At 33.4% G+C, this 23,899-nt stretch overlaps 1 protein-coding gene and 1 pseudogene across 1 annotated transcript; one reads left to right on the top strand and one right to left on the bottom strand.

Annotated features, from left to right (window-relative positions):
* Positions 1–11,101: 11,101 nt before the first annotated feature.
* Positions 11,102–16,605, top strand: LOC128235877 (uncharacterized; annotated as a pseudogene).
* Positions 16,606–20,842: 4,237 nt separating this feature from the next.
* On the bottom strand, positions 20,843–23,639 carry LOC128235088 (alpha-2C adrenergic receptor-like). The gene is made up of 2 exons (XM_052949812.1): positions 23,463–23,639; positions 20,843–23,220 (listed from the first exon to the last, which is right to left on the bottom strand). The coding sequence occupies exon 2, from the start codon at positions 23,194–23,196 to the stop codon at positions 21,868–21,870; it is 1,329 nt and encodes a 442-aa protein (XP_052805772.1). The 5' UTR covers positions 23,197–23,220; positions 23,463–23,639; the 3' UTR covers positions 20,843–21,867.
* Positions 23,640–23,899: the final 260 nt, after the last annotated feature.

Consider the following 23,899-nt stretch of genomic DNA (forward strand, 5'->3'; position numbering starts at 1 on the left):
CTTTCTTAACGTCACTTCACCACAAACGGGCAATCTAGTCACAAGAACTGTTACAAGGGTCTGTAATTAGACCTTGTCATCTGTCAAATATACATCGCTTGATCGTTTACGTTTTTGGCAGTGGTCAGAATATAAAATATACAACAAAATTGTAACAGGAATTGATCAGAAATTTACATGTTGTCATTTTCAGTTATTCTGTTGTTGATTTTAAAATGAAATAAAGAACCCTGCCACATTCGACTCCTTTAAAACGCCATTTTCGGAGAAAAATTGGCATTTTGTTTTAAAAAAATCACAAAGGATCTTAAAATACATCAGATATTTCTTGCATTACACAAATTACAAACAAATAGTTCTGTCTCAAATCAAATCGCTGAGTCTCAGGTGAAATAGAGAAGAGATTCATATTAAGCAATTGGGAAATTTAAACTGCATCATATGCTAGTATGATTGTCGAATTCATTGAACTTTTGAGTGTTACACTTGTTACTGTTTTGTCTCAGAAAAAATTAAAACCTTGTATAGAATAAATAGTATTTTTTAAGTTTGAATGTTTTAAAGAACGGTTTGAATGACAAGAACACTGTAGTGTAAACTACGTACATTGACAATCCGAATACCCAAACTGATACTTTTATCCAGTACAGGAGCACATAACGCATCTTGTATCTTATGAAGCTGCATTCCGACAAAATCATCATTTTGACAACTGTTTTTGTCTTTGAATCAGCCACTTTTTGCGTAAATGTCTGGAAACCAGTTATATAAGCCAAGTGATGAAAGATCAGATTTATCCTATTTTAGTTCAAAAATAGATGTTTTACGGCTAAAGCGTTACTAACGCTTAACGAAAAATGAACTTTTCTGCAGTTTTACCAAACATTTGAGATTTCTTTGTGTGAAGTATCTAATTTGACTAAATTGATGGCAATTATGCCCAAATCAGCCGATTCTGAGACAAATATTTTAAAAAGTGTCAAAACTGACAATCTGTGTGAGCGCAGCTTTAAAACATGTAAGCTGGATGTGCTCAACAGGACAAACTAGTTTGAATTTCTATAATATTTTTGTGTAACTGTAAGAACAATTGTATATAAAGATAATGTTTTTAAATGATGTTACCTTAAGTTCAGAGTATGTAGTATGGATTACATGCACAGGCCATAGATTTCAACATAAGCATCATGTCTATAAATTTTAATCCACCAACCGTGGTATTAAGTTCAAACGAAAGCCAAATTGCCCTCCAAGTGAACTACCAGTTTATACCTCCTGTCTCCTTTAACCGTAATAAATTGTTCTCAACTTCTCAACCTTGGTAATTATGGACCTTTAATGACGGCTCGTAAGAAATTTCCGGTTGTATTTATAACCTACGCTTGTAATTTCCAACGCGATTTCATTGTTCAAGTAAAGTGCGTATGTTAGGGTGGGGATAACGATGGCCACTAAACCGCTCTCACCGTCCTTGTCCAAATATATAATTTCAAATGTCATCGTGATTTCATTGCGCAAGTGTGTATGTTAGGGTGGCGATGGAGATGGCCACTGGGAGACTGTCACAATTCTTGTGCCATTCTATAATATTACAGTACAGGTGTGTATGTTAGGGTGGCGATGGCAATGGCCACTGGGAGACTGTCACCAATCTTGTGCCATTCTATAATATTATAGTACAATGGTGTATATTAGGGTGGCGATGGCGGTGGCCACTGAGAGACTGTCACCATTCTTGTGCCATTCTTTAATATTATAGTACAATGGTGTATGTTAGGGTGGCAATGAAGATATTTTATTCTCACCAACCATCCTTGTGCAACTATATAATATAATTGTAAGTTTTAGCGCTTTAGTTGCGATAACATCGTTTTGAATATGCTGGTTTTCTATCTCAAGAATATTGTGCTCGTCTTGTGTCTTTGATTTTTTTATAAGGCCAGAATGCCAGAACGTCACTTTTCGATAAGTTTTTGCGATGAGATATGTTAACTATTCCGAAACGAACATTTTATAAATTATAATCACTTAAGACAAAGTTTATTTTATTTTGCTTTTCTTATTGGTGAAACTCACGTTGTATCTATTCAAACTCTTGATCTTACATTTTATTTTAGAACGCTCGTTGAAAAGAAGAAAAGAAGAACCAAACTGTGTTGTTAAACAAGATGTCCTGCTGTTGCATTATTTAACATATTATTCCACTAGATTCAGATTAATATGTTTGAAGGGAAAGCCGTGGAATAGTTTTCCAATATCTCAGAATATTCTGCAAACGTTGACTTGCCGAAATAAAATACGATTAACCCAGAAAGTGAACGTTCGGCTGAATAATATTTTCATTTATTTGCCTTTATGATGTCATTAAATAAACAAGTTGTTTTAGATACGTTTTACTTCGAATAACGAATGGAAAAAAAATGTTCAACCCTAATAGCGGCTGGAAATAGCAAGGCAGGACACAGCATGTATTAACTTTACACATTGGGTAAAGCACGACCTTTTTAAGACAGAACACCAGCGTATTAAAAATGATGTAATGGACAATAACGAGCTTTAACCTAATATTTTATAATGTCACAAGGTTGGTGACAGTCGTACAGTGGCCATCGCCATAGCCACCCTAATATACACACTTGTACATTACAATCACAATGATATTCAAAACGTTACGAAATTTACAAGCAGAGTTTTTCGCTTGGTATACTAGTAATCCATTTTGTTGTAGTTAAGTCATCCAGCTAATTGCTCTATGGACATTGTCTGATATGGCGTAGGATTGTTCTTTCCCTAGAAAGCACATTTATGTAATTCTTCAACATATTTCCCCGTATCTCAAGCAGAATAATGAAGTTTATGATTGAGTCATTAGCAAATTGTAAGCTATTGAAAGGTCGAAGTCACTGTATGGCAACTAAGAAGCGGTACCTGGTCGGTATCAATGAAGGACAAATATGAAGCAGTACCTGGTCGGTGTCAATGTATGGCAACTAAGAAGCGGTACCTGGTCGGTGTCAATGAATGGCAACTCAGGAGCAGTACCTGGTCGTTGTCAATGTATGGCGATTTAGAAGTGATACCTGGTCGGTGTATTAAAGCTCAAAGATAAAGGTATGGGGGAAAGCAACGTTCCCCTTTCAGTGACCTACAGTCGAACACACTGAGTGTCTTCAAACGATATAAATTGTTCTCAACATCTAATCCACTGTAATGAGACGTTAATCTTGTCACGTTATTACAAAGTATGAAGTAAGTACAATCTAACAGATTAAGGTCTCAGTTTAGTAAAGTATATTACTAAGCATTTTATTCTAGGAGGGTATTAGCAAATTTAGGTATTAGCCAATAGTTGGCATTATGACTTGACCCTACACAATTCCCAGTGCAGTTTTATAAGGTATTAAGGAGGCTAATTTACCCTCACCAATAAATACCATATAAAGCTAGATATTAATTCATTCCCTTCAATAATTGCATGTTTAGCAACGATGGGTGACATACCGCATCCTTGAGAAGAGCAGGAAGAATTGTCTCCCCGGTAAAATTGTGGCCGACCATTACCTGCGCACAACTCTTTAAGTTGGTTGTTATGAATGACACAGGAAAGGCCTAGCCGTTCGACTTAGACTGTATTTCTTCCGATAATTGTCCACCAGATGTTTTTAATTATAAAGAACATAGAATGCATTGTTTTCATTTATGTTAGTTAACATCTTACTTTATCAAAACATTTACGTTTGTTCAAGCTTTAATTTTGGAAGTTTGAAGTGAATAAACTCATTGCATTTTTTTAATGACGGGTAAAAATATCATAAGTTACACACCAGTAAACGATACAACTATTTAAAGTGTATTCAAATAACGTTATCGACTTTATATTGTCTGGAATATCTCCAACAATTTTTGTCTAATAAACAGAAATAAAAATGCATACATCCCATAGATATATGTCCATTGGCAGTAGCAATATTCACGGATCGAATATAATTTAATCAAACTACATGATGTAGAATACAATGCTTGATAAGTCAGAAAATTATCTCCAGTTGAAACGGCTAAGAGAATTTATATGAAGGGTGTAGAAGATTCTTGTCACATCAACCGTTTATTTGATGTGTATGCGAATATGCGGTGAAAAGCCAAAGCTCCCATAGCTGACGAAACAAATCATGTTACAGTAATATACAAGGTTTACTGTTCCGAATGTAATTTAATCAATTTGATGTACTTGACAGTATAATGAACAATATCCAATTGGAACACATTTTCTTAACAAAATAACAACACAAATATTTACATAGTTATGATTGAGTTTGGACATTCGACACTGCATATAAAGGGAAACACCAGCGGTCTTGAGGGAGCAAACGATGAAGATTAGTTTCAATTATTAATTGGCTTGTGTTTACTAAGGACTGGTCGTAAAATATTTTGCAATGTCAGTGAGACTACATAAATTATCATTGTATTCATTTGTTTAACGGACATGTTGAGGTAAACAGCTTGACTGCCTAGACTGAAATTCCTAGAAATTCTGCCGTACATGAACGACTGAGTGGCCACGCCTTCAATGTTAACTCAACTTGATGCTGTTGAAGATAGTCCGACCGTTCCTGATGACAGTTATGTTATGTTAAAGTTCTTATCTGTGTCATAGTTAAATGCCATTAATTATAATCGTCATTACAAAGATTTGGCGAATGAGCGAATGATCCATCTAACTGACTAAGAGTAACAACTCATTATCCGTCACATTAATACGGGCTCTTTCGCTTCGGTCATTCTGTCGATTCTTAATCAATAACATTTTAATTCATGTCATCTATTTATTACATAAATTAGAGATATTGAACAAAAAGTACGAGTCCTCTCCATTTTCCCTGTTTTAAATGTAAACAAGTTATTGAGTTTTGCTTGAATATTAAAACCTTAAAAAGCATCGAATACTGTAAATGTATAAATCATGAACAAAATGCCACCTTACCATGTGTACAGTTTAATACCTGTAGACGTTGTTGAGGTATATATATCATTTTCGAACCACCTTCTCGGTCAATATCACTTTCAAGGTATACACCTCAATATCATACGTTGTATAACCTTTAGCATAATCATGATAAGATGTTCGCTTTCAAAACGGACGCAATTAAAAACAGAAACATTTAGATGTAATGGATAAATGTGCAGTAATGTTGGACTTATAATCCATAAGGGAGTGTTCTCGAATAACAAGATTCCAGTGTTTATCGTCATATCACAGATATACAATAGAAATATCTGTCTAAGAGTACTGTCTTAAAATAATTTTCTTCTTTAATAGTCTCATTGTCTTTCATAAAAAATGTAATTAATTGAAAAGGACTATTGAAAAACATTCATGGAAACGTTAAACTATTGTACCAAATACAATTGTTTCTGTTTTGTTTGTGTAACTGATTTGTTTGTCGTGGAAACCAAAGTTTTTGATAATTCAAACTATAATGGGCCGAATTAGTATTGATTTGTGGAGTAATGTAAAAGGAATCAGTTGACATATATTACGTTTGTTTTTATCATAAATAAGCCATTAAAGCCATACAACTAGAAATCCACAGCAAACTTGTTTTGTGTAATAATGCACATCTGTAACAGGATTTTTATTTAAGAAGACCACAAGAGCTGAATCTGATAACCTACTTTACACATCTAGTGTTAAAAATGGTTGACATCTACAGTTTTATATCATTCCGATACATACCACTGTCTCCCAGAAGTGTAATATTAATTCAGATATGTAACTCGAATGTTTCCTTTGGGAAATTATCATCTGAAATGTTTATATATCAATCATCAATGCCCTTAAAAGAGGTGAAACATTGTATGTATACTAATTAGCAGGTAAACCAAGTTTGATATTTGAAAGCTTTAGTCATTGCCTTTCGACAAGTGAAACTAGTACGGTTAAATTTAGCATTAACCTTCGAAAATTAATAACAACATATCATGGGTAATCAAACAATCGAATGTATTTATATTATGCTATGCTGTTCCTTTTAATCGTGGTTGAATACGATGCACATTCCATCCGTCTTTTAAGTAATAACTAATATCTCTCTTTAACTAAGACTATGCTCTGTTATTCGTTTACGTAAATGAAGTATTGAACGTAGGATAGAGACATGTCAAACAGACATCTGAAGAAAATAAAGACCATTTTTGACAGGCATTTCCCACTAATTAATTTACAGAAATTCAGAAATTAAGGTTAATCAAGTGACGGACTTAAGTCCTTGACAAAAATGAATTAAATTGAAAGTTTAAAATCATTTTGTCAAGGGAGGTAACTTCGGAATAATCGGCCACAGAGCAATGGTGGTTGAAAGGTGCACGAGTCACACACATTCTACTTTTACAAATTGTTTTAAGTAAAATTCTAGTTTTATTTTATTGTTTGTTTTTATTAAAGGGAGGATATCTGGAATGAAATGGTAACAGGCTAACAATTCGTCTCATAAAAACAATCCATATGATCTCATTGTGATGATTCAAGTTAATTTAATTCAATAAAATCATCATTCAAAGTAGATTGATTAAGTGAATTTAGTCTACCAAGGTGTACATACATCTGACAGTATTCAAGTTGGAGTTATGCAGGGAAATAATAACATGCTTTGGCAGTATTAACGTCACAGATACCATAAACGGACAAAACACAGCCCATTCGTGCGTACACTGAGGCAACATGCAAGATTCACAGAGCCAGTTGCAATTATATCAAAACGTTTAATATATATACAATAAATGATATCGAGGTTCTTAAATGAGGTATTCATGCATATTCAGTACAAAGGCAAGGACACTTTCTCAGAAAGCAACAAGCATAAATAAAAATGATGCCGAATGGACCTTTGGCCTGAGATATGAAGGGATAACCATATGACATATCAACAGACGAGGCGCAATTATGGCCGGTTACTTATTTTTACTTGTAGAAAGGTTTAACAAATGAACAATTGACAAAATGGGTGTTAAAAATTAATCTCGATTATGAAGAACGTGTTATTTTTTTATATTTTAAATCCGTTTACTCCGGTGCTAGGATTGATAGATAGTGTAACACACAGTAAATTCCTATTTCTATTTGTATTGTGAAGAAACTGTTTAAAAAGCGTGAGCGTGCGAATGGTAATGAGTAATTAACCATGGCTGGAAATGCATTTCTGTAGGAAACAGCACAGACCGGCCAATAAACAGGCTAAATGCCAGATATATCGCCCTAAAAATGTCATTTATTCAAGATTACACACCAACTTGTCATAAAAGGCTTCATTGCATTTCGTATTGTATTTCAAATTGGTATTCAATGCTAAAATGTTTTGAACCTTTTAATACAGATTACAGAAAGACTACTATGATATTGTTTAATAGCAAATATAACTGATAAAACAGAGTACAAAACACACATGCTTACTCAGATGTTTCCAATTTCAATCTTGAATATGTATTGCGTTAGAGAATGTACTCAATCCTCACATTATTCAATAAAACGAAATCATTATTGGATTCAAATGCAACCAGCAGACAAATTGTACAGTAGATAAATAAGAAGAAGCAAATTTGTTAGTTCATGCATCACCCAATGTCTAGTTACAATCTTTGCAACGGTCTCTCACAAACATCTTTGAGAATGATACAACAACTGTCACTGTAAAGAAAAAGTGAATTTTGCCGCCTTGGGGTTATATGTTATTTTTATTGTATGGGAAAGTCTTAAATTAAATATAAAAACAAACCGTTCCATACGGACGAAGCGAAGACACACAAAATCGTATTGGACATTGGCGACAGATGTCTACAAAACTATGAATACGGCATAAGACAAACGCAATAAATACAATGAATTATAATAATTATCAAATAAAATGGGCGAACGTCTCTAAACGATCAATCGTTCATGCAATGGTCTCTCACAAATACCGGAGAGTCCGAAACATAAAATGTCACAAAAAACATGTTGGACGTTATCGTCAGTTGTCTGCAAGATAAAAGGTTATCTTTTGTAAACGAAGTATTTGTGTTTGTTTTTATTTCATTTTGTAAATGTGGTATTGAATAGTTCGATTCCTTTAAACATATTAGATTGTAAATGTAACTATGTTCCCATCACATAATTAATCGCTAAACGATACACCTGAAAGCAATTTAATAGAATAAAACTGATAAATGTTCAGCAAGGTCGGGTTTTATTAAATGACACTAGACTACGGAGAAAGACTTGAAACATTTACCAACATTTATAGTTGTTTGAGATTTTAAAAGTGAAACATCAAACCTGATTCCTTTTGATATATTTATTGTGTCAGTTGCCCTGCTACAATTGATTGTTTTGAAATATCTATTTTTTTATTTGAAATATCAATTCAATTCCGAAGATTCATAAAATGAATAGAGAAAACGATTATAGCTTTGAGAAAAGTCATGCATGACAATTAATTTATGATGCGATATATATAGATTTCTTGAATTTAAAATGTGTCATCCTGCATTGAGCCTCTAGTAGGATTTTCCTTAACGAGTTATCTACTGAGCTTGCCGCATTATCATTGTGTAACGGTGCTAAGTCAATGGAATAGATTAAATTGCAACAGCGTAAATGACCTTTTGAAATAGTCTAAAATAACCTGTATACATATACGTTATACTCTTCTTTTCTATAAGGGCAAAGCCATCAAAAGGGTTATTGCACAGAACACATAATTATGTTCGAAATGAAAATACACTAAGTTTAGAATGAAAAGTGTCTCTTACATCCCCTCTGTATCAAAATACTTATTGGAATGCTCAGTGCGTTTTTGTGGAGTTTTGTGCTGTTGTTCAATGTGTCTAAATTATGATTGTTTGTTTTTGTGTTATATGTCTTCGGCGTTGACCCTGTGTCATTAAACGGGGTTTATATTTAAACATTTACTACTGTACTTGTTTCTATAGTTTTTCATATAAATATCAACATAGATAGTCAGGAAGTAAGTACATGAGCACAAAATGGGAAAATACGTTGCTCGGGACAGATCCCCTCATAAATCATTCCTTATTTCTTTCTGCAACCGCCACTTAACAATGGTTCCATACAATTATGCACGTCCAATACATCATGCCATAGGAACGAATAAAAATGGGATGTCATCTTGGGATAAAATACTAGATGTTGATAACATATCTCTAAAACAAAAGAATAAAACAACAAGGACAAACCCAGTAGCCAACCACATAACAAATATGCTATTTGAAAGGACAAGGTTAGGGTTAAACATATACCGAAACGACAGACAATCACTTACTAACAACACAGACAGACCACACATCTATTAATAACAGTTGGGAGCCCGACTTGAACGTTAACAAAATAATAGGTCACTAAAAATAATCAAATATCTCTTATCCCATACAATGATCCATAAGTCGTTAATAACACGTTAATTGTAGAATAACAATGTTGCATGTCAAACAAACATCTCAGGAAAATTAATGCCATTTCTATGTGAATTCAAAGACAAATAATCAATGTTCTTGACTCAAATCACTTCTATGTCATGTGATTGCTTAAATTCATTAGGCAAAATAATATAACGAGAATGCAGGCTTAATTCGACCGCCGAGAAGACATACCAAATTGTTCAACTGAATTAACTTAGGACCAAAGGGCTGAGTCTTTATAGCTGAGGAAACAAATGGTGTTTGATCGCTGACCAATACAGAGACGAAAGTAGCTGAATCAAAATACATTCTGAAAGATATATACATTAATCGATATCGAGGTTTTCATGTGAGCCATTTATACTGCCTCCATCGTAAACACAGAACATGGTAATAGACACATGCAATAGGTATAATGAAGTTTGGACATTCGATATTTGCTCTCGAGGTAAATGCAACATATCATCGAGGAATATTGTAAAACATGGTGATACAATATAGAATTTGTCACAACTATGAACTAAGTCATCACCAACGTGTTTCGTGAAAACTGAACGTCGCTTGTGCCAATTGAAGAAAAGGAAACGTGCAGTATTTCATTCCATAACATGTATAATCTAGGAAAAGGTTTACATGCTATGGTTTTAAGAAGGTTAATGACCAACTTATAATTGGTAAGAGTGAACTATTGAAGGAAATTGCCTAGACAGCCTAACAGTATTGATTTATGTCATATAGGTCGCCCTTGTACCATTTCATTGCTAAACTCAAATTGTCTCAGATAATTTTCCACTCGATTGTCTACATTTTACTCAGTTGAATACGAATTAATCATCGCTATTGATGATATATATGGCAGAAGCCACAAGACAAAACAAGACAGCAACGTCAGTTTTCCGTCAACATAATCATGCATTACATTTGTTGCATCAGCAATAACGAAGACAGCATATTGTCATGGGGAGGAGGTGGTTAGGGTGACTGCATTTCAAATAGTCGACCACATACCCATCTAGATATCTATCAAACAATACATTTATACATCTCCAAAAATAGCGGAACTATTTTTAACATGACATGCATAAAATATTTAAATCGTTTACAGAGAATAGTCAAAATACAGCGAGAGGTATCAGTAATCAGCGTCGTCAAACAATAGGTACTGGTTTGGACGGACCGTTCTACACAGCAGTCCGGTTAAAAAACTTAGCGTTGCACTTTTTATTGTTCAATGTATCGATATAATTCAGAATGTTCTATATTATTACATTAAATATTAAGATGAACTTGTGAGTATTTCTGAAAAAGATTGTAAATTGTATAGTGGTTTAATTATAACCTGTGTGAGTCTGTTTGTCATTTTGCTCCAGATCCTAATGTCAAAACCTAGTCGTTTCTCGGGCACTTCTGGCCCTGTCTATATATCTTGTCTATTACATCATAATTAAACTAAACTCAACTGGGGAAGCCGGATGAGTATAAAAAGATGATAAACAACCAATAAGCCAGTACCTTCATTGTCTTCAACCATTACAATGCCCTTTTAGAAATATCAGAGGGACTAATACATCAATTGTCACTGTGAAAACAAAATAAAGTACACACGACGGCGGATATTTGCAGTTTTTGGGTCGACAAAGGCGCAATCATGTCACGCGAAACCACAACAAAGAAGCAGGCAAGAACTTTTTTAAAATTATTTTACTGGAGGGAGAGGACCGCGTTATTTAATTAAACTGCATAAACAGTTGTACAAGCCCATTTACAAGAAAAGGATTTACTAGAACAAAACAAACATATTTTAGACAATATATTTTACAGATTGAAAACATCAGGTCTAGTTTTAGTTTTAAAACGTTCATGTCAAACTTCCGTAATAACAGCACGCAAATAGCTCCATCATATAGTGTTTTTCTTTTTAAATGTTGTCATTAAATTTCTCTCCGTGCGCTGGTGGCAGGTTGGATTATGTGTCTTTATAAAATGTTGTTCCTTTTCATTTCTTTTTAATACTAAATAAGGTCAAAGAACTTATGCTAAAGTAGAAAATCTCAAATGTCTTCTACTTCATACCATGCTCAGTGTTATGTGAATGGGAAATTAAGCGTAGGGTAACGAAGTGGCATGTCAAACAAACATCTCGAGATAATTAATACTCTTATTGTTTTTTGCGACAAATTAATTCACATAAACCTAGACATCACGATGAATCAAATGGTGACCTATTAAAAGAAAAACAGCTATATGAGAAACAAATACCCTTGCATATGTATTAACTTATTTAATTTAAGCAGTATTTCAGTACTTAATTAAAGTAACTCGTTTTTTTGACAGGAGATTAGAGCTAATATTGCAAAAACGTGCATTTAATGATGCATTTCATTAATAACTATACTATCATGTACGTATTTTACCCTAACATGTCACTATTCTATATGTACCACCCTTAATAAATGTCTGGAATGGTCATGTGCATGTGGAAGGCTGTATGTTATTGACAGTTATATGTTAACGATTAGCGTTCATGCATATTTTATAATTATTTCAGCCCATCATTCAAATTAACATCTCCCCCTCAACATGATCATTCTAATTATACCTTGATGATATGTATTGTGAAATCTTTACTATTTTAATGTATGTGTCAATAAAATAACTTGAATTTTAAAAAGACTCTGTTGTTTATGGATTTATAAATCAATGATGGGTCTTATTATGTGACACTTGTAACATTCTTCTTCTTTTTTTAATTATTTTATCATCTTAATTTATACGTTAGTGTTAATTCAATATTATTTACTACACTTGTCTGCATAAATATTGTATTTTATAATTTTCTTTAATCGATTTTTTTTAAACTAGTATACACAAAAATATACGCAATTTAATTATTTACGCAGCTATGTACGCTGAAAAAACTATCAGGTTGTTTCCTGGTTCAAAAACAATACTTTCGTTAATGTTGTTGTTTTCACAAATTATTGTTTTTCTGATATAACAATTTCCGACCTTTCGATTATACCTCCCATTCTTATGTTGAGAATTTCCTTTTAATAAAGACTGAGAAGTGTCAATACTTAAGAAATTAATGTTCCAAATGGTAGTGTAAAAGATAATCACACATAGCGTTTGCAAAAAGCACAAGTAAGATTTTTTAAATATAATATATGACGATGGAATAAGTATTTATAACAACTGCGCTTTTGGTGAAAGTTGGCGGACTATTTGTCATCTGTACATCTATTTAAAAGCCAATACAATGATAGCTTCACTTCCTGAAAAAGCCACTCTAGCTGAGACTACGTGTATCGCAAACAGCAGAAAATTGATGGAGTGAACACGATGCATGTTGATCAACACTTTGCTGAGTGTGATTCCAGTTCCTATTTTTGAAAAAGATGCACACCTAAATATTTGAAAGAGGAAACTGCATTAATCTTTTAATTATATATGTGAATGTCATATGAAGTATGACGACCATTCTCGACACTCACTATTTTCGTTTCATTTACGTTAAGACGCATCCCCATGAGTTACAATAATACTCGATATCGGCTAACATCGATGTAGAGTTTTAGGATCATTTGCAAAAACTTCCGCGTTATCAGCAAACAACAACAAGAATTATTTTATGTCATCGACTTCTAGAATACCATTTAGGTTTCTATTGATATGATCTAGTATGCCGTTTAGAATGAAAAGAAGCATTATGCTACTGGCCGGGTCCCCTTTTTTACACCTATATTTGAATTAATTGGAGGAGAAAAAATATCTCTATATCTAATGTATGACTTAACAACAAAATAGATAGCTTGCAGGCTTGTAAAAAATTTTGTGCTGACATTCGACAATAGTTATCTCTATAATAAAACCCTATCAATCCGTACAAACATTAATTCTCAGTCTAAAAATGCTACGTATAAATTATTATTATTTGCAAGAGTTTTTTGTGATTGACGCGTGTAAAACAAATACGCAGTCAAATGTTTTTTTTGGAAACCGAACTGGTTGTCGAAAAATATATTAAGCTTATCCGACCTCTTTATTAGTCTGTTTACGAGTATCTTTGAATATATTTTCGCTAATATATTATTGAGCGGGATTCCTCGAAAGTTCTTTGCCTCATAATCCCCGCCTTCGAATATTGGAACAATGACACCCAGACACCAGTTCTCTGGAAAGACACCATCGTTAAATAATTTGTTATAGAAAGATAGTGGAAAATGAGATTTTATGTCCAAATAAATATTAAATATTTCTGCAGTAAGCATATCACTTCCAGGATATTTAAAAAAAAATGTGCAAACACATCGACTTTCAACTCAGATTCTGTAAACTCAACAACCAAGTCAATATCATAAATATCTGTTTCTGTATGATTCGTTGTCTGGTTTGTATTAATGGTTAATTAATTAATTAATTAATGGTTTTATAGTGATCTCGGTGTCGGAGTTATTATTTTGTTCATCTAATACGATTGGTGATTTCCGTGTGATGTGAAAATTGATTGGAACATGATCTGATAGCGCATGAGGAATCAAAAATTGAACAAAATTAATACATGTAATATCCATATCAGATTGTCTCGGTACTAAATAATCGACCACACTTGAACCATTTGTTTTACAAAAGTAAGTCCGCCATCAGTATCGGTATAACATAATATTTACACAACATACTATTTATTGTAATACAAGGCATACTGCCTAAAATGTAATCTAACATTGGTTATAAGTAGGTATGTTGATTTACGAGTACATAACTGTATAAGACGCTTACCATGAGTATCCAACACATGGTCCTTATTTACTCTGGGTTTCATACAAACATTAGATTGCAAAGCTTGGTCATTGTCAAGAAATCTGTCTAAAACTATGTAATCCAAATCATAAGAGGTTCGACTACTGAAGTCGCCGGTATAAAAAATTTCCCTGCGATTTTTATTTTTTTTATTTTTTACATCTACTATTATTAATTTAATTTTTATTATTAAAAATAAATATGATAATTATTAATCTTACATATACCCGTGTTCTATATTTTCAGTGTTTGGGTCCTCAAGAAAGGTGTATGAAGTCATATCAATGTTGCTCCGATGAACGAGGCGTCCAGATGAAGTGAATTGTCCATGGCGGCGAGTTTGGCTTCGGGCAGTGTACACCTAATGATCAGATGCTTGAAGCGATCCGCTATGCAAATGGGGGAAAATTCGGCTACAAAAAAGACGGTGAATATTTAATTAAATTTAATAATTAACATTTCTAAAAAAAATCCATTTGATAAACAATAATATTATAACGTTCGTAACCATACTTGTTTCAGTTTAAAAACAAACATGTTTCGATGGTGTTTCAGCACATGCTAAGGAAATAACCCAACATGTTTACTACACTTATCTAAAAGAGATGATATAATATACGAGTAATCGCATGATGTGACAGAAATGTCAAGTATTGTACACCAACCTTCAATATATTAGGTTCTACCATTTATTGTTGTCATGAAAATATATCAAGCTATTTAAAAATACATGTACAAGCACAGTTTCCACGACGAGAATATTTATAACGACATCAAGAATATTTGGCCATATTGCTTTACAATTCTATGAGATCATCCTGATGAACAAAATGTAATGGAAGTATGCGTCTGGTTGTTGTTTTTTATTGACAGTTCTTTTTTTTGTATCTCTCAAAGCCAACTATGTGGTATTTTCCCCTACATATTCAAATCATTTAGAATGAATTCCAATCCGAACAACTTACGTTAAATCGTCTACCGGTACCGGGGACCCTGAAAATAAACGGTATAAAAATGATACATTCGATAGTCCTCTGATTTCTTCGTTGATGTCAACCAAATTAAATATGGTTCCCGATTCGCAAGTATGATTGTGAAATAATCAAAATGATCAAAACTGATTGATACAATGTTTGCTGTATCAAGAACTTCTAGTAATGCAACTCAGCCTCGGATGCCTATGGAGATGTTCAATTGTTTATTGCTGAACCACCAAAATCTTAATTAACCGTCCGTCAAGTAGTGTCCCTCGGCCTCTATCAGAACAAACTCCGTGTTCACTGAGAAGGATGAAGGCTTGATCTGTGATATTTTTGCAAAGTACATGATATTCATCTATGAAACATTACCAATTTCACCTTTACTGTTTCGAAAACATTTATACCTTACTATATATTTTTCAAATTTGTCTAAGATATTTTCCCCAAAACGGACTGAAAAGCCATCTTTGATAGAAATGGCAAAACTTAAGTTGAGGTTATTGGTTGATAGTCGTGTTTCCACGAGGCTGTAATCGCCTATTAGTCATTTGATATTTGGCAGGCTATACATTTGCTAACTTCCTTTAAAAACTTAAATGATAACACAATGAAAACAATTTTGCGGATTTTTATATGAGTTGAAATCTTGCACAAAAGAAGATTGAGATTAAGACTGTTTTTAACAGTTAATGAAACTCAATAATTTAGGTCATAGAGTATTGGTACAACACAATGAAATTGTTTCGAAAGTAATACTTTCGGATATTTTCGAATGCACGCTGTTGAGTTTCGCTTATTTGCAGACATTGTAATTACCACTCCTAGCATTAACAACATCGTCTATCACACAAACTTAACATTACTTCGTCCACGTAGGAGTCATTGATTTCTATTTGCTGGTCCGTATGCATCATTTCGTATGGTATAGTGATTCTTGCAAACATAATACAATGTATCGGCTAAAGCCTGTGTACGTGGACTTTGATAACTAACGGTGCTGCACTTAATATTGCTGCAAATTAGGATCCGACAATTTTTTTTTCAATTGATAGTTTTGCAACTAGTATTGATATCAACGAACAGTCTCCATGCAACCGAGGCTATTGTTTTCATACGTTTAATGTAGTTTTGGTTTGTCAAGAGTCTCTGATCCTGAATGTTTGAATGAACATGGTGTACATCTTTTCCAGGTCAGTCTTGTGAGGACAGCTCCGAATGTTATGACCAGTGCTGCAGGATCATCAAGATGCATAGAATGGGTTATAAGAAGAAATGCGGAAAGTCTTACGGAGATGCATGTTTTCAACGGGTGTACCATCCTCATGACATTTTTGCATATGATGGCTACAATAAGGGCTACAATAAGAATTAGCCAGTCTTTACAATACACCCTATTACAATATTTCAAAATGTTTAGCATCATTTTAATATTCAATCGACTGTTAAACAGTCTTAACGTTTTTAGTTAAAAAGGTTTTAACAGTAAAATAATGTTCAAACAGAATTCAACATATGCATATATTAACTATTTGTGAACAACGCAGTTACTGCGATATTTTCGTGACATATGATAAAATAAAACATTGGGAGTACTTTGTATATTGTTTCGTGTATATAACATACTTATTCGAATTTCTTTCGTACATATGTTTTTTTTCTTATCTGTATAATGTTTGTATGGGTAAACATTCTTCTTGAAAACAAAAAGATCTTAAATAAAAATAATAGCTTAACATATCTTTCTGGTTGCTTCTAGACGGCGTTGTCCATCAAGCATTTAAATAGAATATCTGGTAACCCCTGGTTACTAGTATCATGTCATTGCAAGGGTGAATGTCTTTTATATAAGCAAATATGTTTATGTGATTCTCTAAAAGTGAAGTAAAGTTATATAATGTAGATGCACTACAATCCAGTGATGTTTCGTATGGCGTTTCCTTTACGCAGAACTTAATCAATTATTATTATAATAAGTATAGCCGACTTACAGTTTAATACACCCCGTTCTGCACCTTACATTGTGTTTCAATGTGTATGAGATATGTTGATTAGCTCCCGATTGGTAAACATCGATGCAGACCATTTCCGGTTTGTAGACTGAGGAACTGTTTATAGATAAATATAAAGTTTTGTAAAAAACCTATCCTCGCCACATATTTTAACACAATGCTTACATATAAAGATCCCACGGTTAACTATTAATGGTGTTGTGATGTATGTGTTGTCTGTTGTTTCTGTTTTGTGACATAAGTGTGAGTGTGTGTGTGTCTTGTTTAGTGATTGTTATGCCTTAACTATGTACGACTTAATTCAGAGATTTGGCTACTGGGCTTGTCCCGGTATTTTCCATTGTCTCGTCTTTATTGTGCTAAAATGACACTGCAAAATGTTAATTGAATGTCTTAGATAATCACGGTTTGTTTTTTGTGTTAGCAACGTTTATTTACTTAGTATAATACAGTATATATTCTGTTGTCTGCTATGAAAGTTTGCTCTTGTTTTGGAACATTAAACAATCCTTTTCGATATAGTGACTACCTAGAAAGGCGAAGGCCTGTTATGATTAGATTGTATTCATTCAGTCAACATTAATGTGATTATGGCAATTAACAAGGATTGTTATCAGGCAGTGTCAATGTAGCAATTTCCGGGAAGAAACACTCCAGGATAACTTCTATAAAGTTCACCAAGTATTTGTCAAGCGCGCAAGTTAAAGTAGAACGGATAAGATCATACAATGATCTAAATTAATGACACAAATATCACAAGCATATAAATATATAAGCATATATATATAAATGTAACTGATGTCAGCTCTGTTCAAGGGTTTTCTTTTCTTGTTTTGAAAAGTGGTAATATAAAATACACGAAATCCATCACTAAAATGCTTATAATGCTAATCTACTCAGCTAATCTTGTATAGTTTTCACATTCGAATATGTATCTATCTCATTTAAATATGAACTAGCATCTAGATTGTAAGAAAACGAACCATTGTCTTGTTTAATGACATACACATCATAAACCCAAAAAGAAAAACGCGTTAAACAGCAAGAGGAAACAATCAGTACAATCAATATCTTCGTTTAGTATAATTATCTTTACCGTAAAATCATTTTGCGTTCGCAAGAAACATAACTTGTAGTCTTGATGATGGAATTTTACTGTTTTCACACAGACTTGTATTTATAAAATGTATTTTATTTTTGTGCTGCAAATTTTATCTCTGTTCAAACACTACTGACCCTCTCTGTAATTTATATTGCATCATAGTTCAACCAAACCTCATGTTGAAGACACATATGTATTATTAAGAAAAAACAACAAGCAAATTCTCGAGCTCGTTCGTTACTTTAAATATTCGTCTGCAACCTTCACAATGGTCCTTCGCAACTGCTGAAGATCACATTTCACTGTGAAGATAAATGAAGTATGTATGGCGGCTGATTTCTGCCATACTGCATAAGCGGGTTTTTGGTACAACAAAAGCGCAGTTCTGGCACAAAAATTGGACCAAGCATGTTGGAATGTTATTGAATGACGCAAGATTATCGGAGCAGGGTGGATAGCAATGTGTTCAGAGAAAAAGAAACCAGTCTTTATCATTATATTTAATATTGTTTTACAAGAAAAAAACACATCAGCCATACAGTTTTATCTTCTAATATGTCTGATTTGTGTTGCTGCAGCTGCCAATTGATCAACAACTGCAAGGAAATCGTTCCAAAAACTTTAAACTTTTAACAATGACATGCTTGAACACCTAAACTATATTATCACATATTGTGGTTTCTGTATTACGCTAATGGAACGTTTGCGTCTAGTTATGAATTAGTTCGGTTTTTCGGTTTTATACAACTATTTGTATTTTACTGATTAAGATTCAGAGATATTACAAATTTTAAATTTCAAATGTGTGAATAACTTTTAAAGGAATCCGTATTTACATAATTTGATTTCATTTTCTTTGCAAGTAAACCATTACAGTCACCAGAAGTATATTGCAAAGCACGAATGTGTGTAGGAATGGTACGAGAGGATTCAAATGAATGTTTTCACTGTAGTTTTTCTTTTCGGCCTTTTTGAACGAATGTGTGACAACATATTGTCAGACCAGTATAATTATGCTGTCTAACGTTAATTTAATATCACATATTAAATTGGACGTTCTATTTACAAAGTTGAATAACACTATGTCACAAATAATCAGTTCAACAGGTTAAACCTATCAATACTGCAATAGAAAAGATTAGAAAGAGAACACGTTTTGCTATGAATATTGATATGAAAAGCTACATAAACAAGCTCAATAGACAAACGTTTAAACATAAATGAAACCATTGAGTTTTAATTGCAAACTCATGCAAACTTGACCAATACAGTTATCTGACTAAATTGCACAATCTCACCTTCATAATTAAATACTATATATTAGGATATGAGTGTTATCAGGTTGCGACAAGAGCAAACATGTACCGTAATGTTACTGGTCATATGTTTGTGCTTTTCAGTCAGACTAATTGTCCAATTAGAACCCCGACATATTCGGCGAGAGATGAGCATCTGTAGTTTTTGGTCAATAGTTATTCAACGGTGGATATTCTTACATAACGAGTTCGCAACATACGCTTTTATGATATAGTAAAGGAACAACCAGCTCAATTGCCCCGTACGGTTCTCCTTATTAATTTCTCCTAATTTTCGTTTATCAAACTTAACTTAACAATACATCTATACAAAACTACACACATCCAGCAGATCAAATTCTAAAAAAAAGTAAAATTAGAATTTCGTTATAGGATATCAATCTTGTTTCACAACGCGGAAAGGGCTCATCTCTGTAATCTAAACTTAAATCTCAGTAGCAAACAATTTAAACATAAATATTTATGCAAAAAGCTACAGAAACAATCTCAGTAGCAAAAAGTTTAAACATAAACCCAGTTTAGTGGCACTGGGCAAACGCCAAAGACATAAAACACAAAATCACAAACAAGAAACATGGAAGAACAGCACAAAACTCCACAAACAGCACAGTGCATACATACTATATAATATAAAAAATAGGTATGTTTATCAAGAAGTTTCACATGTAAAATATATCATATTAAATATCCAGTAGAGTCCCAAGATGAGACATGAGGCTAACCCTGAAAAAGAAGGAAAATTTTAATGAACTTAATTGAAAGCGTTGATTGATTATATTGTAGTTATCCCACTTAATAGTGAATGGCTTATTTTGAACGTCTTCTTTGACAATACCGATGATAATGCTTTTTTTTACTTGTTGTTCGCTTTCAAAACATGTCTAGTAATCTGAACTAATATTTAAGTTGGCGAATTTGATAACAATTTTATTGATTTAAAATTTTGAGGTTAATATCGCTTATAAAAAATATAAGAACTTATAGTTTTAGACAATAAAAACCTAGAGTTAAATTGTATGACTCTTAAAGGGACAATACTTTCTAAAGCAAACATGTCTGTCATCGAGATGTAGGAGGGTTGAGTTTGAATTTGGTTTTACACTCACTGGGAGCATCGCAACCCAATGGGAGTCGATTTTACTTGGACCATCATTACGTTTGTACATTCTAAATAAACGCAGCTAGACTTGCAACAATTTATTTCTACATCTAAATATTAAACTATAAATCATACATTCAATAATGTTACAGATATATAATAGAGACACTCACTACATATTGATGACTAAATTCCAACTGGTATTGTTTCCTGTAATTTTTTTATACAAACAGTTGTTGTGAATTCTGATAATATTATTATGGAAGAACTATATCACAGACTCAGGACTTACATATAAAAAGTAAATACCGATGCTTTGGAATGAATTTATAACCATGTACTTTCGAAACCAATACTTTTCTGTTACTTTCATTCGCTGAATATGTTCCACCATCAAACCACTCATACGGCACCAGGACCATGTGCTCGCAAGAAAGTACAAACACAAAGAAGAGGTATACTTGACCGATAGAGTCTGAATTTAGTATCAACGTATTTTATTTGAAACGATTGTGAAGAGAGTTATATTAACCTATGCTGGCACAATGAATCAAGAGAGTGGTGTATTGCGTTGTGGGGGAAAACCGCAGTGCCCGAATAAAAACAGTTATTCGGCTTGGTAGCCACCATTAACATTACGTATTTACTGATATCAAACAGACACTTAAATTGAGAAACAGGACGTGAAAGGCACTTCAAGTCTCGGGATTATATATTAATGTAGACCAATATCAGTATTGCATTGTAAATTTATCGAACTTAAAAGTCTGCTACGCAGCTTATGTTGTTAATGTACTACATTAAATGAATACATACATATATACTATACGGAAGTAATTACAATTTTCATATTTAAACTTAGGACTGAACTACAAAGCAGTTCAAAACTCTCAACTGCTCAAACTCTCAAATATTAACAACTCATCACACTCATTCCTATCTTATTAGTATCATTAACTTATGTTTAAGTATGTATACTAATAAGATCAATGAATCAAAAAGTTTATTGTATTAATATTCTATCGACCACATCTCTTATACTTGTATTGCTAAACGGAATTGAACGTCGATGCATGAAAACGACATTTTAAAAATGCATCGTTACACGTCAACACTTTGAAATACAAATTCTTATAGGAGTCCAAACGAACTCCCTGAATTTCCTATTAAATAGCAAATATATGAATGGATTGAATGTACTGTTCAAATAAGGCAATTTTAAAGCGATCTGTTTCAGAGGATCAAGCTCAAATTCTACACCTGTATTAAGAACGATTCTCGCCACAATACGAACGGCAAAGTATGGCAAGAAGCAAAGAATGAACACGATTGAAACCGTCAGCATCATGAACGTCAGGCGTAGCTCCCGGGGACTTATTCCTGATGTTTTCTTTGGCGTTCGTTTTGAAATGCTTCTTTTCTTCGGTTGTGTCTGTTGTTGTCCCAGTTCATCCTCAGTTTCATCAGGTTCTGTCATCGCCAATGGTTCTTGTCTGACTTGAATACCAAGCTGTAATGTGCTTTTGTTCAAGTTTACCTCCAAATGAGCTGAATCAGCAATATCCTGAGTTGCTGATTTAAGACCGACGGTGTCTTTTATTCCAGAAGATTTAAAAACAGTATCTCGAGTGTTTATACAAGTGCAACTAGCATCTGTACAGTTACCCTCAAACTCGGCGACATTCTGCAGGACTTGGGATTGCTTGTCATTTAACATACCGTCTTTCTGTTGTTTTGCATTTAGATGTTCATTGCGTGTGCGCTTCTTTCGTAAACTGACAACGCGAATAATGATCAAAGAGTAACACGTGGTGATAGTTATCCACACCATTGTGACAATAAAAAAATGTACCGAGGTGAAAATTGAGCTAATCTTTTTGTATTTCGGATGGTCACTAGCTGTGCAATAGGTTCCAAGAACGATTTCCCCAGAGTCTGACTTCAAGTCAACTACACTGGTATCGACGGTAAAGAGAATTCGAATTCCAAGACCAAAGGAAAAGATCAGTGTTCCAATAATTGCATATTTTACAAAGTTTTGTGTGAGTTGTGTTTTGAATGAAAAACATATATTTCTGTGTCTGTCAATTGCAATTAACATGACGGCGAATGTGGATGAACCACCAAAGCTTACTCCGAAAGCGTGAACTATTTTGCAGACTACTCTTTGATCGTTGGTAACGTTCACGGCCATTTCCACAACAATCGGTATTATCAAAATGCAAAGGAAAGTGTCCATCACAGCCAGAAACGATATAAGTGTAGTGGTTGTATTTGTCTTGCATTTTCTGCTATAGAATATGACGGTGATAATATTTCCAGCAAGACCAAATATTCCGAGTATGGCCATGATACATATGACGGGTACGAATATCTCAAATATTTCCCGTCTGTATAGTTCCAGTCCAGAAGTAGAGTTAGTATGGTTTTTCATCATCGACACTAAATCTCAGCGTTTGACCTGAATCGAAAAACAAAACTGAAAATCTGCTTTATGACCAATTGAATATCACAAAACTGAATCAAAATGTCTGGTTATCCTTCGTTCTAGATGATATTTAGTTCAAACCGAAATTTCGATTTTCAATCTATCTAGTTCTAGAACAATCCGTCAAATTATTAAATAGCACATATGATATATACTGTACCGCTTTTTATTAGCCCATTGAATTAGCTTAAACCGCTTTTAAATTGTGTTCTTACCTGCCGTTCTGGAAGTATATCTTTTATGAAGATCAACTACAATCGAATTATTAATTCTCGAAATAGATACACACAAAAACGATTTTTTGTAGTAGATTCCACCATTTATATTTGGATTCGAACTAAACTTTCTGTAGACTACTTCATACTATGACAGTCTCATAAGCTTAACGATCACACAAACTAAATATCTCGATTTATATCAATTTGTAAACTGATTTGTATCTGACTGTGGTGCTTGAACGTTTGAACGTCATTGTCAATTGGGCCCTTACGTAGTATCACTAGACAGGGTTTCATATCCTATTTAAATATATCTTATTTAAGACCAAACCAATTTAGAGTTTTGTTTTACGAATTTTGGTTGAAAAATAAAAGTATGAATTTTCCATTACTCCATTTTATAGCTGTTTCAGTCTTTCGAGAGTTGTAAGAGA

The sequence above is a fragment of the Mya arenaria genome, chromosome 5 (assembly GCF_026914265.1).
Source record: "Mya arenaria isolate MELC-2E11 chromosome 5, ASM2691426v1".
Lineage (NCBI taxonomy): Eukaryota > Metazoa > Mollusca > Bivalvia > Myida > Myidae > Mya > Mya arenaria.

What these genes read in the sequence shown, in the direction of transcription:
- LOC128235088 (XM_052949812.1), bottom strand. Translation starts at nt 23,196, where the DNA reads ATGATGAAAAACCATACTAACTCTACTTCTGGACTGGAACTATACAGA.